This window comes from Lupinus angustifolius, unplaced genomic scaffold, assembly GCF_001865875.1.
Source record: "Lupinus angustifolius cultivar Tanjil unplaced genomic scaffold, LupAngTanjil_v1.0 Scaffold_39_123, whole genome shotgun sequence".
In the NCBI taxonomy this organism is placed as follows: Eukaryota; Viridiplantae; Streptophyta; class Magnoliopsida; order Fabales; family Fabaceae; genus Lupinus; species Lupinus angustifolius.
In genome coordinates, this window is record NW_017721179.1 from 5,566 (window position 1) to 19,591 (window position 14,026).

General features: G+C 35.7%; 1 protein-coding gene across 1 annotated transcript; it reads left to right on the forward strand.

Moving 5' to 3' along the window:
- The first annotated feature begins 216 nt into the window (after positions 1-216).
- On the forward strand, positions 217-8,410 carry LOC109338728 (kinesin-like protein KIN-12B). Its single transcript, XM_019576018.1, has 16 exons — positions 217-658; positions 892-1,029; positions 1,527-1,610; positions 1,705-1,830; positions 1,918-1,977; positions 2,067-2,120; positions 2,198-2,290; positions 3,867-3,962; positions 4,195-4,340; positions 4,906-5,055; positions 5,140-5,269; positions 5,356-6,189; positions 6,281-6,379; positions 6,465-6,617; positions 6,710-7,552; positions 8,101-8,410. The coding sequence occupies exons 1-16, from the start codon at positions 380-382 to the stop codon at positions 8,371-8,373; spliced, it is 3,558 nt and encodes a 1,185-aa protein (XP_019431563.1). The 5' UTR covers positions 217-379; the 3' UTR covers positions 8,374-8,410.
- The last annotated feature ends 5,616 nt before the right edge of the window (positions 8,411-14,026 follow it).

Here is a 14,026-nt window from a genome sequence, read left to right on the forward strand (position 1 = left end):
ATTTTTTAAAGAGTTAATAATTATTAATAATAAATAATAGACTAATAATATATAAAACATTTATATAGTTAGTGTATATAAATTTTTCTTACTACCTATATGAAATATGCAGTTAAACATTTAAATTTCTTTCAATTCTGTATCCATTAATTTGCCGGCAGAATCAAATAAAGTTCGTTTTTATACTCCAAATTCCAAAAACTCCAAATTAAGAAATCGAGATCCAACACAAATTCAAAAAGTGCTTCCTTTTCTCATATCTCCCTCTCATTCTCCAACGGCTACATTACCCTTCCCTGATTCCCTCTTCTCAATCCCAATCCTTACATTCTCTATTTCTCCCTCTACACTCAATCGATTCGAATCTTCTGCAAATGCAATGAAGCACTTCATGCTCCCAAAAACCCCAATCTTGCGTGAAACTCCTCTTCTAGATCTTTCTTCTACATCAAACTCTAAACCTCGATCCTCACGGAAACATCACAGACAACTCTTGAAGGAGAATCATCCTCCTCATTCTCCTTCGTCTGAGTACCATAATCTTAAGTTGAAGAGCCCCTTGCCACCAAGACCTCCCTCTTCTAATCCTCTCAAACGAAAGCTTGCCCTTGATAACGACAATGCGCTCCCTGGCGTACCCTCCGATTCTGGCGTCAAGGTATCCATTTTTGTCATTTTTACCCCGATACGACAATTAGGATCTGTTTGCGAGTTGGTTAATTTAGGGCAGTAGATAGAAACGAAATGTTTCAGAGCCATGAAATATACTCATTAGATGACTCTCAGGTAGTCGAGTTTTATGTTTCCCTCTAAAAACCAACTCACTAGAAGACCTTTAGAGTTTGATAATTTTATTGAAGAAATGGTGTTTTTGTTTTAAATGCTTTGTAGGTTGTTGTGAGAATGAGGCCATTGTGCTTGGACAAAGATGAAGGTGATTGTATAGTTCACAAGACTTCAAGTGATTCGTTGTCCATAAATGATCACAGTTTCACTTTCGACTCTGTTGCTGACACCAATGCTACACAGGCATGATGATTTTCTTATATATAATAATATGAGTAAATTAGAGGGTGAGCTTGAGGCAACATTACTGCTTAGTGACCATGAGGTTACAAGTTCAAATCTCGGAAACAGCCTCTCCGATTTTGGCTGCATACATCTACCCTCCCCAAACCCCACTAAGTGGGAGCCTCGTGCACTAGCCTGCCATTTTTTTATTTATAATAATATGTGTAGATTACATTACATTACATTTGAAATATAAGGGGAGGTCAGTGTAATTTTTTAAACATGAAGAGTTGTGATTGTGAGTGTAATTAAGCTAAATCTCAAGTAATTTACTAATAATATTGGATTGATGGAAAATGCTAGCAGCAGACTCTTTTTATTATTCGGTGGAGATCATGTGAGACACAGTAAAGTATTGAATAAAGTGTCCTAGGCATTGCTCCTGAACTGATTATTTATTCCATCACATTTTTTATTCTCATGTTGTTAATGCTGTTCATTGCATTATTTTGCAGCTAGATATTTTTGAGCTTGTTGGGGCGCCGCTTGTAGAGAATTGCTTGGCTGGATTCAACAGTTCGGTGTTCGCATATGGGCAGGTGTCTTCCCATTTTCTCTGTTTCGGTTTTTCCACATTAAGTTGCTCTTGTTATTTTTTTATTAACTAATTGTGTTGATTTGCAAAATTTATAGACAGGAAGTGGAAAGACTTATACCATGTGGGGGCCTGCCAATGCATTGTCCGAAGACAATTTATCAAATGATCAACAAGGTCTTGCACCCCGTGTTTTTGAGCGACTCTTTACCCGCATAGATGAAGTAAGCATTAAGTTCTGTTTCTGATTAAATCATTTTGATGATTATATGAGTTTTCTCGTGATGTTTGTTGTTGCATTTCCTGCACAGGAGCAAACCAATCATTCAGACAAGCAGCTCAAGTATCAGTGCCACTGTTCATTTCTTGAGGTTGAACTGATTGACAATAGTTCCTTTCCCATGTTGTTGTCCTGCTTGTTATTTATTCCTTTTGACACCTTTTCTTTTTCTTCTTCCAGATATACAATGAGCAAATAACAGATCTGCTAGATCCTAATCAGAGAAACCTACCAGTAAAATCCCAACTATTATCGTTTCTCCTATTTCATGTTTAATAATTTAACTGATCTAACACTAACACTTTAATCAGATTAGAGAAGATGTTAAATCTGGTGTCTATGTTGAAAATCTTACAGAGGAGCATGTATGCACAATGAAGGATGTGCTTTGGCTTCTAATAAAGGTGTGCTTCATCATGCTTCTTTTATCCAAGGAATTGTATTAATATGAATGTTTATTTCTTTTATGGTTCATTTTGAGTGTCCTGCTAAGGTTCAATATCTAACTAGCAATGTGATTAGCTTTTCTGGTATTTGCCATAGACTGCTGTCATGTTGCAGACTTGCAGGTTAACATTTGATGCTCTGAATGAAGATAACTGAACATGTTAATTTGCTATTGACAAATTAAATGACTTTGTGTCATGCATTTAAATAATTTTTGCCTCATAAATATCTGGAGAGTAAAGAATCTCAAAAAAAATTTCTATCAGAATTCCTTTGAAATGCTTATTTTCGTTTTGTTTAGTTATAACACAAATAAGTAATACAATGTTGATCCGGTAGGATGCTTTTTATTTTCATTGCTTCCTGAAACTGATCGAGTGACATTGCCAGTTTGCCACTCCTTCATATCAGTAACTTTGTATGCATGAGAAAATGATTACCACATTGTCATTGTGAGGATGCATATATGTTATATTTCTGTGGTTTAGGTAGTAATTCAATTGGGATTTAATTTCATCAAGTATCATAGAGAGTAGCTGCTTCTCTCTTCTACCACTGTTCCTATTTTTCAATTCATTCATTCTATAGAGAGTAGTTGCTTACCGACGTCTAATTTGTATTCATTTCTTCCCTCTGAAAAAGACGGTAAGAAAAGCAACTGAAAGATATATATCTATCACATAGAAGTCGCGTTAGATAATAAGTGCTTTTATTAGCTGCATTCTTCAAGTACCATAGCCATTCTAGTGAAGTTTGCAACAACGAATGATGAAAACCAAGTGTGTTGTTTTCTAACATTTAGAGTGACAATTGTCAAGTGTCCACTTTTTATCACTGAAAATAATTGGTTTGATGATTTATACCTTTGATGCTATGTTCTTAACTTTCTTTCTCTCAAATACAATAGAACTATAAAAAGGAACATTTAAGGCTCATATTAAGTACATCTCTCACTTGAATGAATACCCATATTTTGATAAACTGTCACCTTTGAAATTGACATACTGAATTATGACTTAATTGCTTTCTTTATAATGAAGTAATTTTGTATGAAATGTTAAGGGATTCATTATGAGCAGAGTGGGTCATACAAAAGTTATTAACTCAGAAATGTCTATTAAGGCATAAATCATAATGTTTAGTTGATTTATTAATTAAGAGAAACTCTGATAGATTTGCAGAGGGATTAACATGTGTTGCTGCAACACTCTATACCTCCTAGCATAGTTGTTTCTCTTTTCTCTTTGTGAGGATGTGTTATTTTCTTCTCCTGTTCTTGTCTCTTCTTTCTAGTCAAAATTATTTATTTATCCAATTTTTTTTTAAAAGTAATGAAATGCTTCATTGCTGCCAGCCTAAAGAATGGCATTTTTTGGCATTTGACATTGCTTTAATTGTTTTCTATTTATTTATTTATTTATTTATATACTTTTTTGGATCAACGTTTCATTACTGTCATGGTAAGCCCTTACTGTAATTGTTGTCCATTTCTCTTTTATACATTTTCACTTTCGTGTGACTTTTATTATGCAGGGATTGTCAAACAGGAGAGTAGGTGCAACTAGTATAAATTCTGAGAGTTCCCGCTCACATACTGTCTTTACCTGTGTTGTTGAATCTTGTTACAAGGTGATGCACTCGCCTCTATGTCTTGGAGATTGTATAGTAATATAACTTTTCATAATACTACTAAATTTTATGAAAGGATTTGCTTTAGTGAAATATGAAATCTTAGCAGTCATGAACTTTTGTTCTTCTCTTCTATTTTCAAAAGAACTCTGTTGGGATGATATTTTGCTACCTGAAAACTGAACTGTAAATAGAAGAGGGTATTAAAGTAATTCATGTTCACCCTTTGCAGAGCACCTCAGATGGCATAAGCAGATTTAAAACAAGTAACATCAATCTTGTTGATCTAGCTGGGTCAGAACGGCAGAAACTAACAGGTGCAGCGGGGGATCGTCTGAAGGAAGCTGGAAATATTAATAGATCACTTTCACAGCTTGGGTATGTTTAATGTGTTTGCATCACATTGATATTACATGTCGTAATTGAAATACAATCACAAACAGTGGATAGTTGTGAAGGAAAGATTTAGAGATTAATGCTTTGTCAATGAACATGATTTATGATAGGTATTATGGCATCACTTGATAAATGCTTGGTTGTTGTTTCTCAAAGATGGTTTCAGCTTTAACGATAATCATTTGCGAAAAACTGAGATAGCAAATGAGAAAATAATTACTAAAATATTGGTCATATATTGTGCATCATATAAAGGTTTTTCATGAAAATTACTAAACACGTATTCCTAGAAATCATCAGATGATTGTTCAATACAGGTTTCACATTATTCTATCATATTACGCCAATAATTTCCTCATGCAGGAATTTTTTATAACCTAACTGAGTTGTTGGCATGGTACATAATTTTCTTTGAGCAATTACTTGAATACAGTTCAAATCTTAAAATTACAGCTTCTTAACGTTTTGTCACTTTTTAAGCCAACTGCCATCACCCACAGTCTCTTTTCCACCATTCAAGTACTAACAGAGGTTAACTGGACTGCAGGAATTTGATAAACATTCTTGCTGAAGTTTCTCAGACAGGAAAGCAGCGGCATATACCATATAGAGATTCTAGGTTGACATTTTTATTGCAGGAGTCTCTTGGAGGAAATGCAAAATTAGCAATGGTTTGTGCCATTTCCCCAGCACAAAGGTAGATGTAAATCACTGGTGATTTGACGGTCTTTTTACTTGCTCTTAATGTTTTCTGGATTTTTGACATGACCTGGTTCTGCAGCTGTAGGAGTGAAACTTTTAGTACATTGAGATTTGCACAACGTGCCAAAGCTATCAAGAATAAAGCAGTTGTAAATGAAACTATACACAATGATGTGAACCACTTGCGAGAAGTGATACGCCAACTCAGAGTATATTCTCTTTCACCGTGCTCAATCTGTTTTTTGCCAGTATATGAAATTTGGTTTGAATAACTTAGCAGTTTAAAAATTAACAGGATGAGCTGCATCAAGTTAAAGCTAATGGTTACAACCCAAGCAATGGAAATGGAGGTCATTCAGCAGCTTGGATCCAAAGAAGTTTGAATTTATTGCAGTCTAGCCTCAATCGCCCGTCAACATTACCTCGAGTTGATGATGATGGTGATGAGGAGATGGAGATTGACGAGGAAGGTGTTGAGGGTCATGCTGTAGTTTTCTGCAATTCAAATGGAGGTTCTTCTGGTTTTTTAGCACCCGATGCACCCATTGATTCTCCTGTTGCTGCAATGGATTGTGTCTCCCTTGTTCGATGTGATTCAGACCCCATCCTTAAGTGCCCAACTCCTAGTGTTTCTCCAACAATCAGCAGCAGCAGGAAAAGTCCGAGGACCTCATCAAGACTGTCTCCTTCAGTGAATAATCTTCATGGTGAAAGTGATTTAAGTTTAAGCACAAAAACTGTTGATCAGAAAATTTTGTCTACTAATTTTCCTAGTCAGACCACTCCAAATTTCGTTACTAAAAGTGAAAACTTAGCAGCAAGCATCCGCCATGGTCTTGAAATTATTGATAGCCACCATCGTAGTGCAGTTTTGAGGAAATCCTCATTGAGGCTCTCATTGAGACCTAGCGAACCCGGGCTAGTTTTTCCAGTTGAGAAAGTTGACGTGGGAGTGCAGACATTTCTTGACGGTAATGCCACAGAAGAAGATTCTGTTATGTTTACCTGTAATAAATGTAAAAGCAGAAAGCAGCTTGATATTAATGAGATGGTCAATAGTTCCATCATGCAGCAGCTACCTGTCGATTGCCCTGGATCTTCTGTTAAGCTAAAGAAGCAAGTTCTCAAGGTGAGTAAAAGAATGTTAGCTGCATTTTCTGGTGTAGCTTGATTTCACCCTATTATTTATTAGTTATCGTTTATTTTTCTTTGTGATACAGGCAGTAGAGAAGGTTTTGGCAGGATCTATAAGGAGAGAAATGGCACTCGAAGAGTTTTGTGCGAAGCAGACTTATGAGATAATGCTGCTCAATCGTTTGGTAAGTTTCTGTTTGGTTTATTAAAAACCGTATGTGGCCAATGTTTCCTTATCTGTTGTTGAGACAATTTTCAATCATTTTGCAGGTGCAACAGTACAAACATGAGAGGGAATGCAATGCCATAATAGCACAGAAAAGGGATGATAAATTTTGTCATCTTGAGAGTCTTATTGATGGTGTTTTACCCACTGAGGAGTTCTTGGATGAAGAGTTGGTGTCCCTCACACATGAACACAATGTAGAAATAAGTTCTTATAATGTTTCCTTTTTTATGATCACTATATTTTATGCTTATGTTACTTATACATGCATGCTATCAACATTCAACAGCTTTTAAAGGAAAAGTTTGAGCATCATCCAGATGTTTTGGAAATGAAGATAGAGTTTAAAAGATTACAAGATAAACTACAAGAATATCAGAATTTTTTCAAGTTGGGGGAGAGGGAGGTGTTGATGGAAGAGATACAAAGTTTAAGGAACCAGCTTCAATGTTATGTAGACTCTCCATCCAAACCAACAATAGAACAGTATCCGCATCTGGAATTGACTTGTTCATCTGAACCCACTTTGGCAACAAACCTTGCTGCCTTTTCGGGTTTAACAGAGGCTAGCATGGAGGCAAATGCAAACCCAGAATCAAGTGAGGACAGTGCCAAACTAAAAATTGAACAGGAAAGAAATCAATGCAGTGAGGCAGAAAGTAGATGGATTTCTCTTTCTGAAAAACTGAGAGCTGAACTTGAAGCTAACAGGTCACTGGCTGAAAAAAGGAAGCAAGAACTAGATGCTGAGAGGAAGTGTAATGAGGAACTGAATGAAGCAATGCAGAAGGCTATGCAAGGCCATGCACGGCTTTTAGAACAGTTCGCAGATTTGGAAGAGAAACATATCCAATTGCTTGAAAGGCATAGAAGGATCAATGATGGAATTGGGGATAATATCAAGAAAGCAGCTTCCAGGGCAGGAGTAAGAGGTGCAGAGTCGAAGTTCATAAATGCCCTTGCAACAGAAATTTCTGCATTAAAAGCAGAGAGAGAAAAGGAAAGACGAATCCTAAGGGATGAAAATAGAGGGCTTCGGTCTCAATTGCAGGATACTGCTGAAGCAGTGCAAGCTGCAGGTGAACTGCTTGTGAGGCTTAAAGAAGCAGAAGAAGGTGTTATTACTGCACAGGTGAGTAAATAATCAAAATGTATTTTCAATGTTTATCAATTGAGCGAACGTAAAGAATCAGTGCATATTCTTAAATCACATTAATCTTCTACCAAAAGCTTTAGCTATTGGGTGGAGGGGCAGGAAGTCAGTGTTACCATACCTATTGTTGAAAATTTAGTTTTCTTATTTAGTAAAATGGAGGTGGCAAGGATTGAACTCTAGGACACTTAGTCATTGAAGCTTCATACCATGTCTTGTGCAATTAAGCAAATTTACATATATAATAGAACAAATATGTTGGTTCCAGTCAGCAACTTAGTATGCAATACCTACTTGGGCAATAAGTTTGGTTGGCTTAGGAAAAGGTTACTTCAATATGTTATAACAGAAGGTTGCCCTTTATACTATTTTCAAATTTCTAGAAGCTGTTGGGTTTCGTCCCTTGCTAGAGAGACCAATTTCATTTGTTATTCATGTTATATAAAATGGTTTCCGTGTTTAATTCATGTTAGTGTTTGAAAGAACAGTTCATTATTCGAGCCTGACTCTATGATTTAATTTTGCAGAAGCGTGCAATGGATGCAGAGCAGGAAGCTGCAAAGGCCTATAAACAAATTGACAAATTGAAGACCAAACATGAGAAGGAGATAAGCACACTAAATGAGCTCCTTACAGAAACATGTGTGCCTAAGGAAACAATGCAACCAACTTATGATGACACCAACATGCCACATGGTATTAATGATCAAATTGAACCTTTTTGTAATGTAGAGGACAATGAGCTTGGAAAATTAGTTGAACAATCATGGTTCTCTGGTTATGACAGATGTAACATATAGATTCTTGGTAATTAAATAGTCTTTCAGTTTGTGTTCATTGTTAATATGATTTGAAGAAATAATTGCATGCATTCACTCTCACTCTTAGCTTAAATGAGTGTCTTCCTTGCACCAAACTAAATCATCTCCAATCTTCCTGCCACAAATCTTTTTTTTTTTTTCAATTTCTCTGTATATGATCTTTAAGTGATGACACATATAGGGATCTAACGAGACCCTAGAATATTAGACTAATGTCTTGTTGGTACAAATGTTATAAATACACTAATATTAAATCACATTAAATCAACGCCTTATTAGACTTTACAACATTAAATTGCCTTATTAGTAATGTATATTGTATACTATAAATGCACGTCAAAGATTTCAATAAAAGTAATACTTCGCATATCACATTTTAACAATAATAAATACGTCATTAGCTGATTGTTTCATTAAAATGCTTAATTTTTGCGCATGGAAAACTTTTCTTTAAAGTAAGCTTCTCTCTTATAAATAAAAAAAAGTGAAGGTTTATCTACTTTGAAATCATTCAATAAAAACTTGTTTTCTATATATCAAGTTATATTATCATTCAACATAGAGATATTTAGCCAGCTCATATGCACACACAAAAGTTCTTATTTTTTTTATACCATAACCCTTCACCCTATGATAAGAAACTGATTTCTTTCAGGGTGTTGACTGTCCCTACGTCGCTTTCAAGAATTGAACATTTAATCTTTCTAAAGATTTAATCTCACACTATTAGATTAACGTCTCGTTGATACACAAATTCTTAAAATATACATTTTTAAATATAAAAATTTATTAACACTGCTCAATATTTGAATATAAAAATTTCTGTACATTTTTGTCACCTTATATTTATTTATGAGTGTAATATCAAAAAAATTATACACAGTTTGTACATTATTAAACATGTTCATATACTTTGCAAAAAAATTTTGTCCAATCAACTAAGGGTATCTGCTTACCCTTTTTGGGTAAGGAATTAATTTCTTTCGGGTGGGTGGCTGTCTCTTCCAATAAATGTCGCTCACAAAAATCGAGTTATTGACCTTTTGACTATCCAAATGGGAAGTTTGGATTGGGAGAGAGTTTTACAGTGTATAAGGCATGCTATCCGCACTACACCGTCACCTGATTGGTGGTGACTTGTGCTTTACTAGCTCCTTGCTACAGGCGTTCATCTCAAGGGCTTTCTCCTGGTGCTGTTTTTTCTTCAGAAATGATCTCTGAGGCAACTATTGATCGAGTTGTTGAACTATTGATATTTACAAACTCAGACAATAATCTTTTTCCTTTGTATTTATGGATGTGTGTGGAAGTTGTTGGAACAAAGAAAGAAAGATTTGAGACAGAAAGGAAACAAAATGAATGGATGGAATAAGTGAATGAAAGGAGCATGAGAAAACAGAAAAAGAAAGTAATAAAGAGTAACTTGCAGCCAAAGAAAAGTGAATGTATGTGTGTATTGAATGAGTTTCTATTGAGTATGATTCTTATACAAATGAAAATGAATTACAAGCTATTTATAGTAAGCCTTAACCAACTTAATAGATTTTTGAATCACAACTTAACATTTCCCCATGATTCAAAATTACAATCAAACAATAAAATCCTAACATATTCAGAAACTATCATTGGTTCAAGCTTTGAATTCCAATCTACTTTCTCAAGTCTTTGAATTTATCAATCTTTACTAGAAGTATGCATTAGTTAATAATGCATGTGCTTCCCTCCTTGTGTGGTTGAATCTGTTGGGCTTTAGTTAGAGTTTGTTAGTAGGTTGTAAGGCCCACATGAATTGTATCTTCTCTATATTATGGATCCTGATCCTTATTGTAAAATAACAATTTGAAAACAATAGAATTACTTTTCTCTCTTTCTCTCTAAATATATAGATCCTTCTTCTTCGTTCTTTCTTATATGGTATCATCTCGCCATGGCTGCCACACAAACCAACACTGGAACCATGCACTCTTCACCACACTTTCTCCCTCCGCTGCTTCGTCGTTACAAGCTGTTTCTTCTCCCCTTGTTCTTCCTCTTCCTTTTGTAAAACTGATGGAGAAGAACTATTTGGTGTGGCGCCATTTCATGCTTGCAACCCTAACTTCCAACAGAGCGAACAAATTCGTCTTAGGCACAGAGATTCCCCATCGTTTTCTCATGGAGGATGATCGATTGATCAATTGTATCAATCCAGCGTACCTTCGATGGGAAGAACTGGATCAAACGGTTTTCGTGGATCCTAAATTCTCTGCCTGAAGCACTTCAGCCATGTGTAGTTGGGTGTAGACACTCACGGCAACTCTGGGAGGAACTCGATTCCAATTGCAACTCTCAGACAAAAGCCTGAAGTCGTCAGTTACGCTCTCAACTTCGCTCAATTTCGCAGGGTTCAAGTTCTATTTCTGAATATTTTACAACAATCAAGGGACTTGTGGATTCTCTAATATACATATGTACTCCGATTTCAACTGCGGAACATATTGATTACATTCTTGATAGACTTAATGAGGAGTACCAGCCAGTTATCACCTTGGTAGAAAATCAATTGGACCTTCCTTCTATTCACAACCTTGAATCATTTCTACTCACATTCGAGTCTCGTCTTGAGAAGAATAAAGGTAAAGCTCTATCTGATGCTCTCTCCGCTAACGTTGTTGTTCACTCTACTTCACCTCCTTCTTCCAAACCGATTAATTCATTCTCTCGCCAGAATATGCCACTATCGTAATATCCTTCGAATTACTTTCCTCCAAGACCTTAATCGCAAAATCCAGGGTTTACTAGTGGCTATGGAGGTTTTAATGGCTATAGAGGAAGAAGTTCTGGACGATTATCCTTGTTGTTTTATGTGTATTGCAATAGATCGGGTCATGAAGTCAACACCTGCTACTATGCCCCTCTGAATTTTGGTGTTACTTACTCACCTCTCTCCTATCTTGCACCACGTCAGCAATCACCTCAATTTCTCAACCTTGATGGGCCTTATTCTCATTATCCAGCCCATTTCCTTCCTGAATTTAACAAAGACCTCTATTCAGGACCTTCTCACTACTATAATCATGGGCCTTCATTTTATCCAATACATGACAATTCTCTACTTGGGCCTGGCCCAAATCATTCCACAAAACATACATTTCCTCATTATGCAATGACGACATCATCTCCTCACAACCCAAAGTCTTCTGCGATGGACACCAAGAAAGTAACATGGTACCTTGACTCTAGGGCCACCAACCACTTGACTGCTGATCCAGATTTGGTACATGAACCAACTGAGGTGTTCTCTCATGATCAAATCTACATGGGTAATGGAACGGGTATCCCTATACAATCTGTTGGAAACTCTTATTTCTCTTCCATTTCTAATTCTCAGTATGCTTTCAAATTGAAAAATCTTCTTCTTGTACCTTCCATCACCAAAAACCTCTTAAGTGTCTCACAGTTTGCAATTGATAATTGTTGTTACTTCGAATTTCATCCTAATGTTTTCTATGTGAAATCACAGGGTTCTAATGAAATTTTACTCAAAGGTTTTCTCACCAAGAAAGGACTCTATGTTTTCCAAGGTGTTCTTCCCACTTTTGTGTCATCTTGTGCAGTTGCTTCTACAGATTGGAATCCTACTAGTCTTCATAGGTCTATTTCTGGTGCTTGTAATAAGTTTGACTCATCACCATGTAATAAACCTAGTTCTACTATGTGTAATCACCTTAGTTCTCATACTTCAGTATTTTTGCTTTGGCATCTTAGGTTGGGTCATCCCCATGAGTCTATTGTTAAAAATGTTCTAGCAAACTGTAAAATCACACACAATAATAAAACTGTGTCTGATTTCTGTTCTTCATTCTATGTTGGCAAATCTCATAGACTTCATTCTCCAAGTTCTTCTAATGTATATGAAACTCCCTTTGATTTAGTCTATGTTGACCTATGGGGTCGTGCACCTGTTCATTCCGAAATAGGATTCAGGTACTACCTCTTTGTTGTGGATGCTCATATAAGGCACACATGAATTTTCCTGCTTAAACAAAAATCTGAAACACTCTCTCTATTTTAGTATTTCTTGACCTATGTTCATACTCAATTCCAACTCACTGTTAAGGCTGTGCAAAGCGACTATGGAGGAGAGTTGATGACAACCTCTAGGGGGATGCCTTAAAATTATGATCATTTTAGCTTGAAGTCTTGAGCTTTTTAAAGTGTAATTCGTTTTTGGTGAATTGTGGGAATTTGGGGTTATTTTGGTGAGGGAAATGGAAAAGACTAGGAAGGGGAAGTGCCACAAGCATGGAAGCTTGTTAAGCTATGAGGTTCGCCACAAGCAAGGAAGCTTGATAAGAACTTGTTAATGGTGGCCACGGCCAACTTAAGGTTTTTAGGAGAAGTGCTCTCAACTAAAACAATTCAAATTTACTCCAAATTCAACTTTTTTTTTATTAATGAATAAACAAAATTATAAATAGGCAGATTTGCCTTGCTGAAAAGATAAAAATAAGATCTAATTTAACAAATTGAAATTTGAAGATAAAATCCTAACAAACATAATCCTAACAAGCCTAATCTAATTTGATTTGATCAATTTCGGTTGGATTGAGTTGTTGACGATTTGAATTTGAATTAGCCTTGAAAATTCCTGTAATTAATCTGACCGAATTAATCATAGATTTTCCTTGCTTGAGTGGACTTGATCATCTTCTCTTCATCCCTTAAGTATAACCACAAGTTGGTTCTGAAATTGTTACATTGTTCCTATTTTCATGTCACATTGTTTATGCTACACCACTTAGCCACTACTATGCCAAATTACAAGGAAATAAATAATTTCCCAATTCCGAAAATACATCAAATTAAATACTAAAATACTTGAATGAAAAATAAACATAAATCCTAAGACTACATGAGAATTAAATTCTCATTTATTAATAAAAATGCAAATAAAATAAACCAAACTATGCTATGAATTCTTCGCAAGAACATGGCCTCCATAAATCATAGGTCGCCCCCCTTGATTTACATCATACCCTCCTTCTTGAAAAGAATTTGTCCTCAAATTTGACATACCATCACCTCTTGGATCAAAGACCACATTTTTGAATTGTTGTAACCAACTCTCCACATATTCATAATTGGTTATAACCTTGATCAATAATCTAGCAATAAGCCAAACACCCATGATCTTTGTTGATAAAAAACGTGCATCTTTAAAAAATAATGTAAGAGTTCAATCTTCATGGCGTGTTCTCATCAGATCTATAGGAACAACTTGACCAATGTAAAAGTCAGCCTCCCATAAGGCTGGATGATCAAGTGCTTCTTCTTTGAGAAAGATTACCCCAATGTCTTGCAAAAAATTTTGAACAAAACCAGGCAGGGAGTTGTTAGTGGTGAACAAAAAATTTCTACCTTGGAGTGGGGGTAGAGGTTGTTTTGGACCCAGCACATTCCCAACTTTACTTTTTTTTTGTAGGGAAATTTCTCTCCTCTTCACAAATCTTCCTCTTTCTTCCAATGACTCTTTTCTCCTTACTTTTCTTTTCACTCTCAATTTTGCACAATTTTTCCTTTCTCTCCTCGTCAATTTTTTTCTTCAAAGTCTTCTAATCCTCAATCACTTGTGTAGGAGATAAGGGACGTA

Bases quoted from the DNA above. Each gene is read 5' to 3' on its own strand.
- LOC109338728 (XM_019576018.1), top strand. From the start codon at position 380: ATGAAGCACTTCATGCTCCCAAAAACCCCAATCTTGCGTGAAACTCCT. The intron at 3,963-4,194 runs GTGATGCACTCG...CACCCTTTGCAG, and splicing joins TTGTTGAATCTTGTTACAAG to AGCACCTCAGATGGCATAAG. The intron at 6,190-6,280 runs GTGAGTAAAAGA...TTTGTGATACAG, and splicing joins TAAAGAAGCAAGTTCTCAAG to GCAGTAGAGAAGGTTTTGGC.